Source organism: Rhinopithecus bieti, unplaced genomic scaffold (assembly GCF_001698545.2).
Source record: "Rhinopithecus bieti isolate Rb0 unplaced genomic scaffold, ASM169854v2 scaffold_24306, whole genome shotgun sequence".
In the NCBI taxonomy this organism is placed as follows: domain Eukaryota; kingdom Metazoa; phylum Chordata; class Mammalia; order Primates; family Cercopithecidae; genus Rhinopithecus; species Rhinopithecus bieti.
Window position 1 is genome coordinate 192,606 of NW_016811898.1, and position 13,602 is coordinate 206,207.

Genomic DNA, 13,602 nt, shown 5'->3' on the forward strand with positions numbered 1-13,602 from the left:
AAAAAAAAAAAAAAAAAAAAAAAAAAAAAGAAATAATAACAACAACCTAAATCCCCTGTTACTTAACAGTTGTGTAATTCATAAGTAATTCCTTTTTAATAGTCAGTGAGCCTGTCTTCTCATCCTGTTTCTTCTGACTTTGTGAAAGCCATTCTTCCATCTTCCTAGCAAATAATGAGTTAACATTTAGATTGTTGGACCAATAAGAGTTGCTTTTTCTTCCTCTCCAATTGTGTGTGACTTCATTTCCAGGCTTTGCCTACTTCTGACAGGAAGCACACACTGCAGACAGGTTGGGTTCTAAGAACTTCACAGGATTTAGAACTAAACATTTTACATTAAAAATTAAAAACCCTTAATAGTGGGTAATTGTGATTCTTCAAACATTACCTTTAATTCATTTTATCCTCTTGGGAAATTCTCATTTGATTCCCATCTAGTGAGGTAATGTAACTCTATGGCATGGGTTTAACATAAGTAGATTTTTTAAACATACTAAATATAAATGCACATGGCATTTTTTTACGTTTTGTTATTGGTAAGGGCCCCACATTAGATGTCAACCTGAGGTTTTACTCATGTAGTTTTCTAGCAGGTATTTTAAAGACCTAATAACTTGTTTGTTCTTTATAAAGTGATCCAGAAGGGTGTTTCACTGTACTTTGCCACATATTAAATAATAAAGAGATTTGAAATTTTGTCACAGTTTTTTGAAAACTTTCTTTTGCAGCTGGTTATATTCTGGGCACTAAATGAAGGCGTTTCTAGGCAATTTGATTCGTTCAGAGATGGATTTGAATCAGTCTTCCCACTCAGTCATCTTCAGTACTTCTACCCGGAGGAAGTGAGTAGCTTATGTCTAAAAGAAATGGTCATACCTATAATTTTAGTGGAATGTTTCTGTGCTGCCTAGTCAAAGACCGTATTGTTGCACAAAAACAAAAAAATGGGTGTTTGATAGCATGGGATGGTTTGGGAAAGACAAAGAATTTCCTGAGCAAGTAAGAATGTTAAGTAGGTGTCCTCTCTTAGATTGGAGTAGTGGGTTCCATGCGTGACAGAGTAAGCATAGCATCTCTGTCAGCCTAGACCCTCAGTGCCATTCAGTGGAGAATGGGGACTTTTGTGGTGTGTGGCATGTTCTGCATGTTTCTGTACTGCTATGGAAGCCAAGAGACATGGAGGGGGCTTTACTTTATTTCTTAATGAAACTTCGATTCGATGAGACATTGTTTCACAATCAAAGTTAGTCCTTGAAGTTTTAAGAAAGTATTATGAATTATCTAATTGTCAAATACAGAGAATACTTCTGAGAATGGAAGAAATGGATTTATGTGCTTGGTTTTCTCTAGCCATCTGTATTAGTCGGTTTTCATGCTGCTGATGAAGACGTACCCGAGATTGGGCAATTTACAAAAGAAAGAAATTTATTAGACTTAGAGTTCCACGTGGCTGGGGAGGCCTCACAATCGTGGTGGAAGGTGAAAGGCACATCTTACGTGGCAGCAGACAGGACAAGTGCTTGTGCGGGGAAACTCCCCTTTTTAAAACCATCAGATCTCATGAGACATATTCACTATTATGAGAATAGCCTGGGAAAGACCCGCCCCCCATGATTCAGGTACCTCCCACCGGGTCATTCCCACAGCAGGTGGGAATTGTGGGAGTTACAATTCAAGATGAGATTTGGGGTATAGGCACAGCCAAACCATATAACCATCTTTATTTGAAGTGCCAAATCTCAAAAGAACTGCTCACTGGTCGTGAGATATAGAAAGGCTCTAGAATGTGTGCCGTTTCCCTCCGTTTTGAAATCTTTTTATTTACTGTTTGAATACTAGTTTTAGAGTGTACGTCCACTACTGACTGAATCTGTAACTTTTTGATTAACTTAACATCTTAATCTCAGTTATATTTGTGTCTACTTTGATTTACTACTTTTTTTAAGCATGTAGTGTGCCTGATACTTGTAGGCACTGCTTGTCACCTGGAATAGAGTCATGGTCCTCACCACTTGCTGTATAACCTTATCCAAGTTACTGTATCTGATAGGACTGTTTATCTGTAAAATTGGAATAACCCCTGTCACAGAGTAATGGAAATTAAATAGACTGGGCACAGTGACTCAGCCTATAATCCCAGCACTTCGGGAGACGGAGGTGGGAAGATCACTTGAGCTCAGAAATTTAAGATTAGCCTGGGCAACATAGTGAGACCTCGTCTAAAATAAAAATAAAAATGATTAGCTGGGCATGGTGGTATGCACCTGTAGTCTCAGCTACTTGGAAGGCTGAGGATCACTTGAGCCCAGGAGATCATGATGGTAGTGAGCTGTGATTAGCCACTATACTCCAGCCTGGGCAACAGAGCAAGGCTTTGTCTTTAAATATATAGGAGCAGACAGTGAGCAGTATATAATAGATAATAAATTTCATTGGCCTCAAATTGGATTTTCTCGAAGTATGCAGTCTTCTACAATTCAGCAGTTAACCAGAGGAAAGGCATGGTTTTAATTTGAAACTGATGTTAGATTTTCTAAGGACATGAAAGCATATATTGCTTTCTAATATGCACTCTATAATATCTAGGTTGGTCCCCATACAACCAACCATATGGTGTAGACATGCCTCTCTGCGAAGTGTAAAGACCTACCTATTTGCTGTGTCCTGGTTCAGCTTGCTTGTCCCACTTCTTTCTCCAGCTCAATGATCTCTCCCTTGGCATCTGTTACTGTATACTTTTGTGTTTCTGAAAGCCAGGATTTATAAAATCTCCCTGATTAGAAGCAGATTATCCATATTTAAAGCACCTAAAGTAATGGGACGAAAGGAAACGGAAATCAAGGGTCATCAGGTGTTTTTGGTTTGAGAGGAAGGGTTTCTCCAGAACCAAGTCCCTACAGATGGGCAGGGTGCTTCATAGTGTACAGCTAAAAGGGAAGTGGAATCTCTACATGTTTTTTTAGAAAGAGGTCCCAGGCAGAAGGTTTTAGTACTGAGACTGATACTCTTGTGTGGTACACATAGACCTTTATTTTCACTCAGGTAAGCAAATGTTTCTTTCCTGATTCTTTTTACCCTTATTTGAACTCACAGCTGGATCAGCTCCTTTGTGGCAGTAAAGCAGACACTTGGGATGCAAAGACACTGATGGAATGCTGCAGGCCTGATCACGGTTACACTCATGACAGGTAAGTACTGGGTTCTGCCAGTTTTTCTATTCATTCTGAAGAATGTGGAGAGGGGGGTGTGTGTGTACACACGCGTGCACACGTGTAAACAACAAAAGTTGAAGTGGTTCATTTTAAAATGTCTGCCTGTTAATGGATGCTTACTTCTGTTTCGGCCTTACTTCTCTCAAGATAGGAAATGAAGACCCAAGGGTTTCTTTCTCAGGTATTTCTGTGAAAATACTAGGGGTTGGGGAAGACAGATTTAATCCTGTTCCCCACTATTACATGTAGTAAAGCAGAAATATCTGTACAGTACCAGATCCAGTCTTACTTACTACAACTGTAATCATTCCATCTGAATTCTAGTCATAACAGAAACACATTTGATTGAGTACATTGTAATGGAAATACATGTGTAATTTAAAAGTGCTAATCTATCTAATTTTGACGTCATGTGATGCAATGCAATGTGATTAAAACTCTAACCTGATGAAATAATTGTGGTATATTTATTTCTGTTATAGTCGGGCTGTGAAGTTTTTGTTTGAGATTCTCAGTAGTTTTGATAATGAGCAGCAGAGGTTATTTCTCCAGTTTGTGACTGGTAGCCCAAGATTGCCTGTTGGAGGTGGGTACGATGTTGATGTTTAGCATTTATTCTACCTATGGGTGGGTTTGTGAGTGTGAAACTTCAGGACCATCAGCAAGAGATTCTTTATCTCACTTGCAGTGCCTCTTAGTTATTCCAATATCATTAGAGTGCGTCGAGACCACTCGCAGGGAGATTCGCCTGAGGTTTGTCTTAAACATATTGAAGTGGGATTACTGATACACATGTAATGCTGGTTAGAGAAAATTCCAGGCCATTAGTACATTCTAAACTCTTGGTTGACTTAGATGAGAATGGATTCTGAAATCTGGTTTTTCAGATTGAATCCTAATATAAGTTAAATTGGTATTCTATTGTTTTTGATTTATTTTGTTTTTTGAGACAGGATCTCACTCTGTCGCCCAGGCTGGAGTGCAGTGGCGTGATCTTGGCTCACTGCAACCTCTGCCTCCTGGGCTCCAGTGAGATCCTCCTGCCTGAGCCTCCTGTCTAGCTGGGACTACAGGCACAACACAGCACCATGCCTGGCTAATTTTTGTGTTTTTGTTGAGATAGGGTTTCTCCATGTTGCCCAGACTGGTCTGAGCCTCTCAAGCGATTGGCTCACCTCGGCCTCCCCGAGTGCTGGGATTGCAGCCGTGAACCACTGTGGGTATTCCATTTTAAAAATCAGAAGGCATAAAGAACTGTTGCTTCCATGTTACATAGCGATGTTTTAAATAATAAAGCAGGTTCCTTGCACTTAATGTATATTGAATGTGTAATTGCCAAGCAAGAAAGAATACCTTGTGTGTAATATTGTACAGCAAAGCGGTGGCATATTTTCTGATAGTTGACGTTTTTTAAAAACTTAAGTTCCTTGTCTTTCTTTTTCTCTTAATCAGGATTCCGGAGTTTGAATCCACCTTTGACAATTGTCCGAAAGACATTTGAATCAACAGAAAACCCAGATGACTTCTTGCCCTCTGTAATGACTTGTGTGAACTATCTTAAGTTGCCGGACTATTCAAGCATTGAGATAATGCGTGAAAAACTGTTGATAGCAGCAAGAGAAGGGCAGCAGTCGTTCCATCTTTCCTGATCACAAGAAATGCAGTGTCTCTGCCTGTTACAGCAAAAGAAACAAATCATGATTTCTTTTCTAATGTATCACCTGAGTCAAGGAAACATGTTACGCCTTCTTGTTGTAGGAAAAACGGCTTGCAGATTATAAAGAGACATTTGGTTGATATTCATTAATGGCCCCATGGACTTAAAGTGATCAGGCCCTAAAACGTTGTTGTGATGAGGTTTCTTTAGCAAGTTCTTGTTTAAATTATCATTTATTTGATGAGTGAAGTTTTTAACATGCTTTGCTGTGTGAAATTTAAAAAAGGGATGTTTTTCCAGGCTGGAACAATAAATGTCGCTGTGCAGTTTAATTCTGGGCTGTGTGTATCCATCTAGCTAAGTCTGCAGTTTTGTTTCCTCCAAAGACAACTCTTGTACATAAGTACAGAAATTTAAGCTCACATGTATTTGACAAATATAGTTTAGTAGACTAGCTCTGTGTGCTTTTCACTTTCCTCTGATTTTCTCTCCCTGATTCATTATTGTCTGTGCAGCTCACAGTTTTTTTGTATACAACTCACAGTTCTCAAATTTTCATTACCCATGGGCTCGTGACCCATGGGTTCATTGTCCCATGTTCTGTGCAGTTAAGATCTAATTTAAAATTCATTGGATTGAAATATATTGAATATAATTCAGCTTTTGTAACTAGGTAGACTTTTCTTATAGTTTAGTTTGAATATAGTGTAGGGTATTACTGGCTTTTTGCCAGGTGTGACACACTAGGACTGTTTCCATGGCAATTCCAGCAGCAACAGCCTCTAGAGTGAGACAGGGAAAGCTCATTTGTTTCTTTTATGAAGGTTAAGAAGTCTACAGCTTGGGCTGGCCGGTATTTATTATTCTGTGGCCAGAGCATTTTAAATTAATGTAAAATTTTTAAACAAATTAAGCAGTTTTCCTTCCCTGTTGGAGTAAAAAAAAAATTTTTTTTTCCTTTGTTTTTGTTTTATGTTTTTGTTCATATTTTATTCCACGCTCCTCTTCCCCTTCTCCCTGTGCTGACTTGGGACAAAACAGTTCAGCCTTTGTCTCGACACAGATAAAAGCACCTGTAAGCAATGCTGTCCAGTCGTTTTATGTGCTGATTTCTCAAATCTGCAATAATCCATCAGGTTAATGTTTTTACCTGAAAATAAAGAAAGTTTGCTTCACCTTTTTGTTTATAGTTTTGTGCTGTATGCATAACTTTCAATTGTATAGATGTATTTCAATGCAAGGAAATCAGCATGTCTCCATGATTCGGGTCATGGCTGATTTTGCTATTCAAACAATTTATAATAACAACTTGAAGAACCTAAAATGTGAAGAGAGAATGGGAGGAGATTCCTTCCTAAGGTCCAAAATTAAGCCTGTGGCGTAAATTTGAAGGAATTTTCCGTAGTTCATCTCCTTGAAAATAAGAGATGAGCTAGTTTTTTTTTTGTTTTTCTTTTTTTTATTGAACTTTGAGAAATCAATTTTCTTTGACTGTTCTGTAAGTCTTATTTCATTGACATAGGCCCTTTTCCCTATCCCACCACCCAAAAGAAACTCAGTGGCTTGTTTGACATAGATTGCTGTGTCAATTTACACTTACATGGCCTTATATGGAAACGTCCCCTCCTGAGAGTTCACTTGGGTAGTGACCCCATTAAGTGGAAGGGAACTGTCAGAGGAGTTGGGGGCAGGGGAGTCTCTGCCTGTCTCTGCAGAGACTGACGAGTGAATGGCTTTTCCCTGAAATCCAAGAACGGAATTGTTTCTGCAGTTTCACCACTAACAGCACAGTTGCTGAGCAGCTTCATCAAGTGAAGTTAAAGACTGAAACCATTTGTTTTCAACTGTTCTGATACCTTCCTGCAAACTAAGCACAAGGATTTTTGTGTGAACATAGCATTTTGTTCCTGATTTTTTAAGGGTTCTGTTAAAATTTAGACATGTATAAACAAAAGAATGTTTCATGTGTACTTGACTTTTTATCCATGTTGCGGCCCTGGCAAATTTGGCCTCATCGATTCCAGCATCTAATAAGTATATATGATGATTTTGACTCAAACTCTAAAGTCTTGAGTGTTTCAAAGTCGGTAGTTATCTGTTTAAAAGCCTCAGCCTTTAGCTTATTCCTCCTCCAATACATGGGACCTTTGGCTGATTTGGGGCAGGAAAACTCTTAAAGCAATCTCTCTTGGCAGAGGCCTTATTGCATCAGAGGGAAAAAGTATATACTTCATTTGCTATAACTCCAGTTATGCCTTAAATTTATTTGCTTGGTAATCCTATCAACAAGCACTAATTTCTTAGTATACTTTAAACACTGAGTTGGATAGCAGCTGAGATTTAGTTGTCCTTTAGTTCTTGCTGAGATGGAGTCAGTCAGATGTTAGTCATAGCTAACACCGAATTTGCGTTGTCATTTAGACAGTTACTGATTTGATCTGCTTTATACATGAGAACATATTTTTAACTATTCTACTTTAAGAAGGAAGAGGTAGCTAAATGTAATCCCCTCTTCCTATGCCCCCAGAAAACTGAACTGTAAGTTCTAGGTAGACTAATTGGGAGCGGACATGGAGTTTTAGATGCCTTAGCCAAACCCAGCAGAAACCTTTCACACAGCCACTCATTATAAGAAATGCAGATTTTTCTCTTCTCATGCTTGTCTCTGGTTCCCTGCATTTGTAGTGACAGAACTTTCTTTCACTAGCAGGATATAAAGAAAGTGATTATGCTTGGAGTCCCTCTTTACTTAGGGTTTGAGTTAGGTGCGTAACATGGAAAGGAGTGGTGCCTTCAAATGAATGTGACCACTCCCTATTGTGGAGTGACTTCCCTAGGGCATCCTATACATCCTATCACAGAAGGCCAAGGGACAGAGCACCAACTTCGGTATCCAAGAAATTAGATCCAAAACTCTTGATTTTCCACACTGAGGACTGTCGCGAGTAAGTTGTAAGTTTGCTGTCTTCCTTCTGGCTTAGCAGGTGCTGCGGCTGTACTCTGGACTCCCATCAGTGAGCGTGAGCTCAGGAAATGGGAGTGGAGTCTATTCCAAAAAAAAATGTGATGAAGTTTTTCATACAAGTGCATTCATATGCCAAATCCTTTTTGGAGGGTTCTGGATGCTATTGTTCATTTCTCTACTAGCAAAATGATCAAGCCTTCATTTATCTTAGGCTTTGTTTTTTGATCCATTTTGTTTTCCCTGCTGTAATGAGAACATTGTTCGGACATGTCGTGTTCTGTATTTATGATTCTCTGCGAAATGCTTTTGTATGAGTCCTAGGTTTGACATTGCGGTCGTTGACATACACGGTAAAGGAAAACGTAGTGACAGATCACTGAAGACGCTTCCTTTGTGACCTCAAAAAAACCCAGACAAAATAGCATTTATAAATAGAGAAAACAGGATTGGCTGTTTTCCGAGAACTTCAAGTTAACAATTCTTATGCAAGGAAAAGTTCTTAACGCTAAAGACTTGTTCCGCATAAAGGAGACATTCTTTAATAATGGAAGAGGTGGTTTTATTTTTACTACAAGCCGACTCATATTTCCAAACCTATAACCAATTGCTGATCTCCTGTGTAAAGCATTTTTTTCCTTTTATCTGAAACAGTGATTTATATGAACTGTTGGAATAATGGAACCTCAAACTACAGATGTGTATGTAAAATTGCATAAATGCACTGACTTCCTTCTCCCTGACTATATTTTTAATAAACAGCATTATCCTACATGGTCAGTTTTATTAAATTATACACAACTAGAGGGTTCTTCTAAGAAGTGGTATGTGCTTGCATGGGTGACTTTTGGAAAGCTTCCTATTTTGGTAAGTAATGCAGTGAGTGAACTTAGCTTTTTTTGCAGGCAGATAGTGGAGAACACTGTAGAAGACAAATACATTCAAAAAGGTGGCCCTGCTACCTGCTTACTGGTGGAGCACTTGTGTAAGGTATCCCTATGCACTAGCAAAATAGTGCCCTTGGCATTGAAAATGTGCACAGACAATAGAGCCTACTGGTTGGAACGCTATGAAGTCATCGTGCTTCACTTTCATGACTGGCTCCTCTGCCCTTAGCAAATGTCCAGTCTATTTCACTGAAACAGAAAACGCAAAATAGAATTGATTTAGAAAAGTGAAAGACGGATTTTTGTTAGGAGAGTGATGACAGAATTTAGTTTTATTTTTAAGGGTATGTGTACAGTTACACAGCTCACATACGTATATGCACACATACACGCACACATACATTGTTTTGATACAATTGCCTGAGGGAAAAACACGTTCCCTTTGGTGAATCTCTTGGTCTGTAAAATTTCTAAATCAGAGATGAAAGGCACTACTAAATACAAGCTCACCACAAGACAGGCATCAAAGTTTATAACCAATCTGATGTCTAGATAACCAGTTCTGTGTTTGGAGCTGGGTAGCATTGCACTTCTGGTTGATGTGATTGTATGAATTAGTGTTGGCATGTTAATGGGTATATGGATGAAGTTTTCCATCTTAATGGCAGTTGTTGGGGCACTGTTCTGGTAGAAAGCACAATGTCTATTCAAACTCTTGAGACGAATGCATACAAAAGCAGGAGGCATTTTGGGAGGGGAGAGATTCAGCCATTGGAGAACAATTCTCCTAACTCATATGCTTACTGAAGCCCGTGTCATTCCTTCCTCTCTCTTTGAGCCAGGTTAGTAACCTCAAGATTAGCTGGTTTCCTGTGTTGCTTCTCCTCTCACTTTATATGAGAAGGGCAGGAAGAAGGGTCATGCTGATGCCTGGAATAACACTGTTCTTCCTATGCAAGAAATTGCAAGGAACCAGGTCCCAGAACTGCCCCATAGCCAGCTCAAATGTCCTGTTGTGGCTTTGAGGCTCAGGCACACATGCTGGATTCTTGCACTCTCATTGGGAATTGAGGTTTCAGGAATCAATTTTGGTATCTTCTATGTGGCTATGATACATCAAAATGTTAATTAGGGACACTATTAATGATTTATTATCAAGATTGTACTAAGGAATATTAGGGCAGAAGACACAAGTCCAGATTGCAAGGGGTCTAAACACTGGTTAATGTTAACGTGGGCAATTGTAGAGTTATACGGGGCAGCTGCTGTTAGTTGAAATGATCATCTGTAAAGTTAACAGTAATGTAAAGAAAACCCAATGGGCTCAGCTTGCAGTTTCTTGATGGAGTTTGGACATTTGTTAAAACTCATTCATCCCAGTCAGTCCTATTCCCAAAGTGTGTTCCAGAGTCACTTAGAATAGAACATGTAGCCCGTAGCATCCAGGCAGAGTCCCTGGCATCATGGTAACTCGCATGGACCTGTGTAAAGGGCTTTGTGAAAACAGACTTGGTGGAGCAGAAAGAGCCCCAGACAGAGTCAGAAGGCCTGATGGAGTCCTGGCTCCACACTTCCCGCTGAGGGAAGCTAACCCCACTGGACCTTACTCTCTGTGTTTTTGTGAAGCCAGTTCAGTGATCTCTAGCTTTGTGTTTTAATGGTAATATTCTTAAAATCTATGATTCTTTAAAATGTCTCCCAGGATTTCTTGGCATAGGCATTTTGGTTGATGCAATTCTTCCTGGTAGAGGGTTATAGCAAAGCCTTCAGCTTCTAAATGTCAATAGCACCTTCCAGTCATTATGACAACTCAAAATGCCCCCTAATGCTTCCAGATATTCCAAATATCAACGTGTTATCTACTGAGTGAAAACAATAATTGTGTGTTGTAGCTTTTGGAAAGCATTTAGATTTTATATTCAGCCAATAATTATAGTTAGTAACAAATCAAACCTTTGCAGAATGTATAAGTAGGCACAAGAGAGGGATAAGAAGAGAAATGTAAAAGTGACGATTTTAGTCAGAAAAAGCCACAATCCTGTCCTCTCCTCCTCATACACAGGACATCCCTCTCCCCCAGCTTCCTTCAGTTAGGAGGACATTGTCTTACCACTCTGGCCTCCTACATAAATGAGAACTTCTGCTTGTTTAAAATGTAACTAATTTTAAAAGGACTTTAAATTCAGAAAAGGTCATTGTAGTTGCCCCTTTGATCAATAAAAACAGGCTTAATAAATAAATTCGCTGAGAAAAGCTTAATAGTTCTAATGAGAATGTTAAGTATTCAAGTCAGGTTTTCAGCTTTCTAGAACTAAATTTTTAAAATGTTGGTCTTTAATTATTATAGGCTAATAGACTAGGCAAAGTAAGTTTTCTTTCCTCCAAGGACAATTTTGTGTTGTAATAGATTTATTTGCTCCCATTTTTCTGATACCATTCTGAATGGATGGTGAGAATATGAAATCCATTTCCTCCCAGAGCATTCAATGGTGTTTTGATGTTTAGAAAGAAAAAGCTGCAAGTTCTGTGGTCTTCCTCTCCAACATACCATCTTCCCTCCCCACTTAACACCCATGGGAGTGGGCAGGAGTGGTGTTTTGGTCCAATTTCTGGCATTATGACAGAATACCAAAGAGTGGGTAATTTATAAAGAAAGATGAATTCGGATCACAGTTCTGGAGGCTGGGAAGTCCAGGAGCGTGGCACTGGCATCTGGTGAAGTCATCCCATGGTGGAAGGCATCACGTGGCAAGCAAGCATGCAAGACAGAGGAAAAAGGGGCCAAACACGCAAAAACTAACCCACTCTCAAGGTAATGCCATTAATTTATTCATGAGGGTGGAGTCCTTATGACCCAATCGCCTCCAAAAGGCCTCACCTCCTCCACATCACCACAATGGCAACCAAGTTTCCAACACATGAACTTTTGGAGGACTCATTCAAACTATGACAGATAGGATGATGAATCTCTTTAGCCACTGATCAACTTGACATTCATCATGAAATGGATGAATTAAGAAATAGATGCTTGGCCGGGCGCGGTGGCTCAAGCCTGTAATCCCAGCACTTTGGGAGGCCGAGACGGGCGGATCACGAGGTCAGGAGATCGAGACCATCCTGGCTAACACGGTGAAACCCCGTCTCTACTAAAAAAAATACAAAAAACTAGCTGGGCGTGGTGGTGGGCGCCTGTAGTCCCAGCTACTCGGGAGGCTGAGGCAGGAGAATGTCGTGAACCCGGAAGCCGGAGCTGGCAGTGAGCTGAGATCCGGCCACTGCACTCCAGGCTGGGCGACAGAGCGAGACTCCATCCCAAAAAAAAAAAAAAAAAAAAAAAAAGATGCTTTTGGTTAGTTATTGTTTTCCTTTTACATGGATATTTTTGTTTGGATCTCATGGTCAACTAAGTGTACTACAAATATTTTAGTGTACTGTGTTCAGTCTTCCCATTTTATCATCTGCAGCAGATGCCATGGTATCAGGTTGTTTTTCTTAAATCTCGCGCCTGGCATACTGCCTGGCATAGACTCACATAGTCACTGAAGGGATGAATGAGCATTTCTGTACTGTTGCGTTCTTTCCTCTTTGTCAGTCAGGTTGTTTGCATAATCCGTGCTCTTTTACTTTAGGACTTTAGAATCCAGGTAGAAAGGAAAATGAAACTGAAACAACTATGTATACAGTTAAGTGTTATGTGGATTTGGAAAAATCCAGAGGAAAGCTGGGGGTAATGAACAGAATTACACTGAGTATGAAAACCTACCTCCTAACATCACCATCACCACCAAGAGCAGTCTAAACTAGGCCTGTAATCATAGGTGACACTTTGTTCTTCCCCAAAATGTCCTGTTGACATGGTGCTATTTAGTTTTTGGTAAATAGTTCACTTGGGCAATGTAGATAAAACTAAAGTCAGATGTTCCAGAAGTAAACTCAAATTCATGACAAAGTTAGGATGTGCTAGGAGTTAGTAGGCATATTAGCACAGGTCAAAGTTAAAATGTAATAAAATAATGAATGAAAAAAAGACTTCAATGTTTCTATCACCACAAAAAATGTTCCAGGAGACGGAAAAGTCCATTTTAAAAACAAACCAATGTTCCATCAGTTGGAAGATTATGAGTAGAGAATGTGATACTTTTTTTTTTTCAAAATCCATTTAGAACAGAGGCCAGGAAAGATGAGCAACTTTTTACATTGCCAATACTTTCACAGGCTCCGGCTCTAATTTAAATTATGGTTTTAGGTTTTTTATGACGATTTTTAAAAAAAAACTCAGTGGTACTGCTTGTTTCAATTTTGAATTTTGTATATATTGGTAAAATACTGTGACATTTCAATAGTAAACCCTTTCCTGCTACTTATAAAATTTTCTATGAAGGTTTCTATTTTACTGCTATGTTGTGTTTTAGAAAGATGACTGGGCTCTGAATTCAGACAACTGAGGCTCTTATTTGAATTTGACCTTGGGTAAGTCATGTAACTTTCACTGGGTATTTCTTTATCTGTAAAATTATGGAAGCAGACCGATTAAATCCCCTTTGGGCTCTAAAATTCTAAGTTTCTAACCTCTATTGCAGTTCTTAGAATATCTTTTTCAGTGGCCGGGCGCGGTGGCTCAAGCCTGTAATCCCAGCACTTTGGGAGGCCGAGACGGGTGGATCACGAGGTCAGGAGATCGAGACCATCCTGGCTAACACGGTGAAACCCCGTCTCTACTAAAAAAATACAAAAAACTAGCCGGGCGTGGTGGCGGGCGCCTGTAGTCCCAGCTACTTGGGAGGCTGAGGCAGGAGAATGGCGTAAACCCGGGAGGCGGAGCTTGCAGTGAGCTGAGATCCGGCCACTGCACTCCAGCCTGGGCGACAGAGCGAGACTCCTC

General features: G+C 39.7%; 1 protein-coding gene across 1 annotated transcript in view; it reads left to right on the forward strand.

The window, feature by feature from the left end:
* Positions 1–6,047, forward strand: part of TRIP12 (thyroid hormone receptor interactor 12) — a 155,802-nt gene extending 149,755 nt beyond the window's left edge. The window contains exons 40-43 of the mRNA XM_017895324.1: positions 731–844; positions 3,096–3,190; positions 3,697–3,800; positions 4,667–6,047. Of these exons, the coding sequence (XP_017750813.1) occupies positions 731–844; positions 3,096–3,190; positions 3,697–3,800; positions 4,667–4,863 (510 nt within the window). The 3' untranslated portion in view covers positions 4,864–6,047. The remainder of the gene's footprint in view (positions 1–730; positions 845–3,095; positions 3,191–3,696; positions 3,801–4,666) is intronic.
* Positions 6,048–13,602: the final 7,555 nt, after the last annotated feature.